The sequence below is a fragment of the Hemitrygon akajei genome, chromosome 2, assembly GCF_048418815.1.
Source record: "Hemitrygon akajei chromosome 2, sHemAka1.3, whole genome shotgun sequence".
NCBI classification, from domain to species: domain Eukaryota; kingdom Metazoa; phylum Chordata; class Chondrichthyes; order Myliobatiformes; family Dasyatidae; genus Hemitrygon; species Hemitrygon akajei.
Genome location: NC_133125.1, coordinates 145,019,236 through 145,027,950, shown reverse-complemented (window position 1 = coordinate 145,027,950; position 8,715 = coordinate 145,019,236). Strand labels below are relative to the sequence as shown.

At 45.7% G+C, this 8,715-nt stretch overlaps 1 protein-coding gene across 1 annotated transcript; it reads right to left on the bottom strand.

Moving 5' to 3' along the window:
- Positions 1-829: 829 nt before the first annotated feature.
- On the bottom strand, positions 830-2,952 carry LOC140716440 (transcription factor SOX-1-like). The gene has a single exon (XM_073029178.1). It carries the CDS (start codon positions 2,565-2,567, stop codon positions 1,545-1,547), a length of 1,023 nt encoding a protein of 340 aa, XP_072885279.1. The 5' UTR covers positions 2,568-2,952; the 3' UTR covers positions 830-1,544.
- Between the last annotated feature and the right edge of the window lie 5,763 nt (positions 2,953-8,715).

Here is an 8,715-nt window from a genome sequence, read left to right as displayed (position 1 = left end):
TAGTTTTTATGTTGATAAACTGAAATTAAAATGTTTTGCCTCATTAAATCAACATTGCATTTAATGAAACGCGGCGTAACGTTGTAACCCGTCAGCTAGCCAACATTCAGAGTAGCGATTATCTGAAGGCATAGCATGAGCATTTGCGACATGAGTTCTGATTGAGAAATTCTGACCAACAGTGTCAACGTCAGTGGCCCTTTCCTTTTCAGGGGAGAAAATAAAATATTGCTCGCTTGTTCGTACTGTATTCTCTCTCCCTGTTTATTTACTTATGTATATATTTAGAGAGAAATTTGTTCTCCCTCGTGCTCTCTGAAAAGTATTTTTTGATGTCCTGAATGAAATATCTGCAAGTTTTAACCACCTCAGGTCCTTGCTTCGAGTAACCCAGGATTCTCCCCAGCCAAACTATCCCAAGAGGACTGCCGAAATGGAGACACAGTTCGTACAGGTCAAATGATCCTTTCCCATAGAAACGGCGACATTTAATTTTTTTAAAATGCTGTAACATTTAAATAATTAAATCGTCACAATTTAAAACACTACATACGGTATTGTTCCTGGAAAGAAGGAAAATCAACTGGACTGATTTGGGAGATATTGGCCCCAATTAACCACGCTGTTGATTCACCGCCACCAGGATGCATTCCACTGAAGCAGGCGAGCTACAATCAAGCATTGCGGTTCGGATTTAATGGACTATTTCCACGAGTCCTGGTGTTTTAGTTTAATTATTCCGGGATTAGAATGCAAACTATCCGAGCACAGGATGGGTGGTATTTTCGGTAACAATTAAGGGAATTAAAACAAAATTGAACGCTGCAGCCAGTTTTTAAAGCAGTTTTATGCGTAAAGAGGTATTGTCCAAAAGCACATTTCAAAACGGAACCAGGAAAAGTAGAAATACAAATTATATACAACGGTTTATTGTAAAATTTATTATTTCAGCGGAGTTATTTTGCTCAGCACAAACGTCAGCGTGTGCAGAAAGGTCTTTAGTGATCTATTTACATTGGCTGTTGGAATCCACTGGCATATTTTAGAATATAATTATCTCCGTGATTTAAAGTAAATATTACAATGCAAAGAAATCGGAGCTAGTTTCAAATACAAAAACTGACATGGGTCACAAACCTGCAACTAAAAGCGACTGTAATCTCCTATAAATTAAGTTGAAATACTGGTCCGTGGTAAGAATGTCCATAGTGTGTGAGATGTGGTTGGTGGGGTGGAGGGGGATGGGGGGGAGCTGTTGATTTTCACATTACTCAGTTTCGAGCAATTCTGGAGTATATGTAGGCAGCGCGAGAGCGCAATCTGGGAAAATTCCAACAGTCCGCAATTAACATAGTTAGTAATCCTCCCAATTGCCCGAAATGATAAATACTGTACAAAGCCTTGGTAATAAAACATTTAGATTCTGTTTAAAAGGTATGTGCACTAAAGTTAGAGCCAACAAATGTCCGCAGTTCACTCTTTTTTTTAAAAAAACAAGAACACCAAGAGCAGCTTTGAGTGAGTTCGTTCTCCAGGCCCAACATTCACATATGAGTTAGTGGGATGGTCCCATTCACGCCCGTGGCCGGGCTCTGATAGTGCTGAGCAAGTGGCAGCAGTCTGTTGGGAGATGGGTCGCCTGCTTCTCCGCCTGCCGGTAAGTACATGCTGATCATTTCCCTCAGGTCCCCGGAGCAAGGTGGGCGAGAATGCGGGGGGCTGGGAGCAGGCTCCGATTTGACCATTGAGCCCAGTTGGATGGCGCCGGGGGGCTGGTGGCCGTAGCCAGAGGAGAGGGTACTATAGGAGGGGGAGCCACTCATATAGCCCTGCGTGCTGGCGAGTGGGCTATACTGGATGGGCATGTCGTAGCGGTGGAGCTGCTGAGGGTGGTGATGGTGGTGATGGACGGCCGCTCCGCCGGCGCCCCCGCCGCCTCCGCCGGCGCCCCCTGCTCCCCCTCCTCCTCCTCCTCCCCCGACCGCTGCCAGCGCCGGGTGCTGGGTGTAAGATAGTTGCTCCTGCATCATGACCGCGGCCGCCGCTGCTGCCGCCGATCCGGGGTAAGAGCCATTCGCCCAACCGTTCATGTGACCGTAAGCGCCGGCAGCTCCCGCCCCGTCCAGCCGCTGATTTAAGGCTACAGGCGGACCGAGGGCCCCGGGGCCTTGAGGCAGCAAAGCGGCGGGCAACGAGTACTTGTCCTTCTTTAGCAGAGTCTTGGTCTTACGTCGGGGCCGGTACTTGTAATCCGGGTGCTCCTTCATGTGCAACGCCCGGAGTCTCTTGGCCTCGTCGATGAAGGGCCGCTTTTCGCCCTCGGACATTAACTTCCACTCGGCTCCCAGCCGCTTGCTGATCTCCGAGTTGTGCATCTTGGGATTCTCCTGAGCCATCTTCCGCCGCTGTCCCCGGGACCACACCATGAAGGCGTTCATGGGTCGCTTGACTCGCTCGCCACTCAGTTTGCCGTTGGCGCCCTGGGCCGGCACAGTGGTCCCGCCACCCGCTGGACTGATCTGATGCCCCGGAGACTGCAGCTCACTCTCCATCATCAAACTATACATTCAAGCGGCACCTGGGTCTGTGAACAGGAGCGGGGAAGTAACCGGTGAGTGTGCGGCTCCCGGGTCCGAGCCCCCGTCCCTGCCGAACTCGAAGCCAACGCAATCTTTCCCTCTTTTTGCGCAAAAAATGGCAAAGTTCTCTTTGTGTGGAATTTCCTCGGGCTGGAAGCGATACGGAGACTCCCGATTTGGCGCCGATGACTGGAACGATATGGTGTTGCTAGTTTTGGAACCGGTTCAGAGTTCTCCAGTTTGGAACCGATTCAGAGTGCCTGGGTTTGGAATCGGTGCAGAGTTGCTAGGGATGCGCCGAGCGTTGCTGTCTCTGCTGCTGCCGCTCTTGCCCAGAGTTATTCGCTTGTGGTTTCCATGTGGGGAGAAGGTAACGCAGAGAAAGGGCCCCGGGGATGCAGATTGACAGCTATTAAATGAGTTTGCGGCAGCCAATGGGCTAGCGCCCTGGGCGAGGTTCAACTGAATGGTTGTGACGTAAGGGGGGGGGGAGAAGAGAGAGAAAATCTATTAATTAGATAAAGGTTGCGAAGGGGGTGGGAAGTGAGCCGATGTCCTGAGTTTTTTCGGCGATCGGGGATGGGGGATGTGATGGTGATGAAGGGAGATGGAGGTTCTGGGGGCATAGGGGCGGAAGGGGGGAAGTGCTGTGGAGATTTTTCGGTACCAATCCCGTGCACACCATTCAGGCACCCATCATCATCTGCAGGATGAGCATTGTGACGGATCCCGGGGCCGGTGGTTGAAGCGAGCAGCGTACAGCCAAAGCAGGGTATGTCCGGATAATGACCCGCACCTTTCATTGTATTTAGTTATAATTGAATTTCGGAATCACCAGCCCCTTCGAACATTACAGAAGCCGCAGATATTCTTCCCCTGAGCGCGGTTTCCAATTACTGACTCTCTAATGCAAGGTACTGGTGCCGCTGGCTTTTTGCAGCGAGATCTGTGTTAAATCTACCCGATGCGTTTGTGCGAGCCCCCAGAAATTTTCGATCAACACCCACGCCCCATACCCACCAGACACACACACACACACACACACACACACACACACACACACACACACACACACACACACACACACACACACACACACACGAGTTTCCGAATTTGTCGGCCCACCCTCAACAGGTGCTGCTGTCAGGTGATGGTTTGACTGACAGCTGCGACACGTGGCCCTGGGAAGGGGCCTCTATCTGCCTCCTCTCCTGTGGGCAGTCTTTCAGTAGTCGGAAAGGGCACCGCCAATTATCAGCAGGGTAGCTCCGAGACCAGCATCTGATACGCGAAAAGTTCCCGTTTGAAACCGGGTGGAAAGTCTGGGAGGGGGATGGAGGGCTATGGTCCGGTGCAGGTCGATGTGACTGGCAGAATATTCATTCGGCACAGACTAGATGGGCCGACGGGTCTGTTTCTGTGCTGCGGTGTTCTATGTCTATGCGTAAAAGCAATCTGCACAAAAGGCTCAGTCCGGTGTCTCCGATCCCCCAAATTTACTCTCCCTGCTTTCGGTGAGGCCAGTGTCTTAGTGCGAGAGAAAACGGAAATAACAGATTGAAGAGTAATTCCCTTCAGTAAAAATGAACCTCCTAAGGGTGGTGTAGTAGTCGAAGGAGTCGGGATGTTTCGGGATCTGTACGGTGAACTAATCTGATCACCATCCAGTTTCTGTTTCGGGGATTTAATTCTGACCGCAGATTTCCTCACCTTTGGAATAATTTTGCCTTTGATCGTTGTAATGAAACAAAAAGACGACTATTTTTGTGTGCTGGAAAGCAAATTGCCCGAAGTTGGCTGCTGGTTTCAATTATTCTCTGCGGTTATTTCTTGCACAGTTAGACTAGAAGTGTTAAAATACTAGAAGACTTTATTGCGGTAGGTAATGGTTGGAGGTCAGGGGAGGCATCTGGTGTACGAGTCGTTTGACTAGGTATCAATGAATCTGTTGAGCCACACATCACCCCTTCCCCGCGCCCCAACAATAGTGAATTGCTCAACAGGCCAAGCAGCATCGGTTGAGAGAGAAACAGTGAGAAAATTCACGATTGAAGAGATGCGAAGGATTCATTCCTTCCTTTCTCCATAGACCCCCCACCCTTACTGTCAGACAGATAAACAAACACTTGCATTACTGCAGCGCCTGTCCCGTCCTTTTCAAGCATACCAAACCTCTTTACAGTCAACCAAGTAATGTTGGTAATATGGCAATATAAAGCTCTAATAGCTAGAGTCCGGTGTGGTTTTTTTTTATATAAGTGCATCAAACACACGAGTAACTGCAGTAGTGGAAAATAAAGGGCTATTTTTGTCCCTCATGGTTGTCGGCGACGAACGCATCCACATAAAATTTGAAAGGTACGCGAAATGAGGACGATTTAAGTATCGCCCTTGCACTACAGCCTTTCAGGAAGATATTGTGGGTGGTGAAGAAAAAGGCCGGAGCAAGAAGCCCTCCCACTTCGTGTTATGCCGCTAATTGGCTTCTTTGGTGTCCAGTGATGGTCTTTAAACAAATTAAGCGCTCTGCAGAAGTTTGTGAAGAATTACCATAGGAACAGAGGTTCATTTATTGCGCACACAATGCGGCGTAGGACCGCTCGGCCCCCACCGCCGCTGGTTCAAATGAACTGCCAGTACTTACGGAAATCCAATTACATATTAGAATCCTATCTGGGCATTAGCAATTTGCTTTCACTGGGAGGCTTATTATTAAAGAGAAGATTAAAAGAAACGATAAAGCAGAGTCGAATGGAAGCGTCTTTCGTGGAATTCTCTGCTAGAGCATACACGGTCGTCGCCGTCTGCTGGCGGCGGCCGACGGTTGTAGTTATTCCAGCGGCCGGGAACAGCTAACCGTTTTAGCAGAAAAATAGGTGGCACAACACGGGAAAGGCGAACCACATGCTCCATGGTGCTGTACAAATCACTTTAGGAAAGGCGAAGTGAAACAGTTCCCAGGGCCCGGGCGGAGAACCACAAATGTTTAAAATTATTTTAATCATTATTCCTTTAGTTCAACAAGAGCAGTTTGCAGGGAGACATACAACTTTTTCATGTTTACTCATAAAATTATACAAATTTTAAAAGCCTTAGTAATGTGAAATTCAGGAATTAAGGAGATGAAATCAATTAGTTCGGAAACCTCGTCAAAGCCAGCCTCAGAGGAGACGGCGCCGTAAACAATCCTCGCAGATATCATTCAAATTTCACAGATGACCTACTCTGAAAACCTCAATCAGTTTCTAATTGAGGGGAAAGAAAATATTGCTTCCTACACTAGGACTAACGATTTAATCATTATATCATACACTATGGCTTTTAATTAGGCTAATGCTGATACTGTATGGTAAACGATAATTCAATACAGTTTGTGATGAGTTATATAATTGGGTTAACAGGCAGGCAGTGGGAACACGTCAATATTCAACATTCAAGCTGCGTAGCTACTAGATTCAATAAAAGGAAAGTCTTGTATTGGATACAGCACGGGGAACAAAACTACACACTCTAAACCTACACGGATATTCGCAATACAACACTGCTCTCGACCCGGCACCAGTATATCGTTTAGCTTCACCGCGTACAAGGCCTGGCTGGGTACATCAACTGCAGGGAGCAAGTATATTTAGTTCCTACGTTGCTACGTTTAGTATTATCTTAAAGGAAAGGCGACGGGGTAATTTTTCGATTGTACGGATTCTCTGCAGGTCGAGCGCGACCTTTTTATATTTCATGGTAAAACAAATAAAACAAAATTACCATGAAATCTGATGATATTCCTATTGCGTACGAATTTTTATCATTAGTTTTATGATGGTGTTCCATAACGTATTGATACTTATTAAAGGATACGTTCTGTAGTGGAATCATGTGTTACTGTCTCCCAATCGATCAACAGTCGTTTAAAATAATACAGTATAATTTGGTTCCCAGTTCTGAACAATACCCACGCTTAATTAATTTAAAATGCAGATGAAATGTTGAATGGTTTTTGTAAGTACAGAGCTAGATTAAAGAAGGCTATGGCATAATGAGAGGGGCTGATGTGTTCCTGAGGGTAAAAGACACAAAGACATCATTCAGACCCAGGTGCCTGGGAACTGACAGCTCCTTTTACGGGATCACAGTGACTGCGAGATAAAACACAACTTTTAAATAACAGCACTTGGGACTTAGAGTGATTAAAAGCAATTTGATGTCAAAACTGACATAGTACATCTAAAATAGGGAATCGCAAACCACTCTCCAACGCGGCTCTAGTTTTGCCAGTAAAGTTCGGAATGGCTCCTTCTGTGTTTTCCATAAAACAAAGCACAAGTACATTTAAAACATTTCAATTTGAAGAGTTCAAAGAACAATTGTGGGGCAGCGGGCGCTGGAAACTGGTTCGCGCAAGATGGGCCTTGGTCAGAACTGCGATCTGGTCCCCCTAAACAACATTTGCAGGAAATATTGCCTCGTTCGCTTCAAAAAAGATTCCCCGTGTCCTAATGCAAGAATCTATGTAACGACCAAATACACAGAACACATCTATTTTCAATTCTTCGTTCAAGCAAGCGCCTCAGTTGTGCTCAAATTCGTGTCCACGAATATATTTTAACTAACCGTACAGACCCCGAGTCAAAGACTCGGGATATTTGAAGAGAATGTCAAGGAGCATTTTAAACCACTTCAAGTTCCAAAATTTCTGGGTTTATTAGCAACGAATTAAATGATTATAAAATGCTGTGTTTAAATATTTTGTTTTATCTCTGTGGAATATTGATGAATACAATATTGCGGAGGACAATCAAAAAATTAAAACCAGACTCTTCAAAATAATTGCAGTCTTTCTGAGACCCCGTTCCATTACTTCGTCAACCGACCCGATTTCTTTAGGCACAGCAACTTCTTAAATAGCAGAATATTTATATCTGCATGTATGTCCAAAGACCCGAACCAGCAGCGAGTAAACCATGAAATCATATTCAAGCACTGATACATCATTATTCCTAACAGGGCTTCACCTGCGCCTTCAGAAGCAGCTAATAATAAAAAGAAGTTTCGCAATAAAGAATGCAAATAATAATATGCATTAAATGGTACATAAAAATATTAGTAGCGATTTAGATCTTGATAGGCGGCAGATTTGCCAAATTAAATGCAAACTTCCTTCCGGCTAGCTTTATGTCTTCTCATCAACCAGTTACTTGATCGACCCAAAGCTATTCAGAATACGAAGGACACTTTATGTAACCCCCATCTTTAAGAAGAAAGTTTCTTTTTATTGCACATTGACCTTATTGCCTGGTAGACCCCAAGGCTAGTGCCGAGGCAGTGTCTCAATATAAGCCTCATTGTCTTGACAAGATAACGAATTAGAACCAAGGGAAAGCTATTGGGTTCCGCGCGTCTGTTCCGTCAGTTAAGTTCACAGTTGAACTTTTACTTCAGGACCACGTTCCTGGAGTAACTGCAATTCTCCTGAATCTACCGATATTTGTAATGTACTGTGGACATGCCAGTTTTGAACTGAGTCCTGGCACCATTGCAGGTCACAGTGCGAGAGATTCCAAGTGATAGACCTCGCATTGGTCCCAGCGCTGAAGCAAGAGTCAGAATCAGTACATAGTTGGACTCAATACTAATGCCAATGTTGGACCCAGGAATTATGCTGACATTAACTCAGGTCAAGGGTCTTTTTAATCCCATTGCTAAAGGTAGATTCGATCAATAGCTAGTGTTAGTGATGGCACCAGCGCTCTGGCTGAATCTGTCCTAGTGCTAAGATAGGTCTAAGTTCAATGCCGGAGACCATCCCCAGTGCTATTCCCCGAGCCTGTCCACTTCTGCCGCTAATGTTGGTGCCCGGGCTATGCCAGAACTTGACATCAGTGCTCGCATTCATTGTGGTCCCATTACTGATGCCAGCGTGGTGCCAATGCCTATGTTATTTCCAGGACCAATATTAGCTTTGATGTTCGTCATAGTATTTGTGCAAAGGGCAACTTCAGTGTTGCTACTAACTCCAGTTAAATAGGTTTTATAATTAGCGCCAGGAACACTTTTTATACAGTGGCAGCGCTTAAAGTTAACATCTTTTAATAGCTTTACCATTATAGCATCACTTCGATATTGCTTTGCAAAACAAATA

Excerpts from the sequence above, each read along its gene's own strand:
- LOC140716440 (XM_073029178.1), bottom strand. The coding sequence starts at position 2,567 with ATGTATAGTTTGATGATGGAGAGTGAGCTGCAGTCTCCGGGGCATCAG.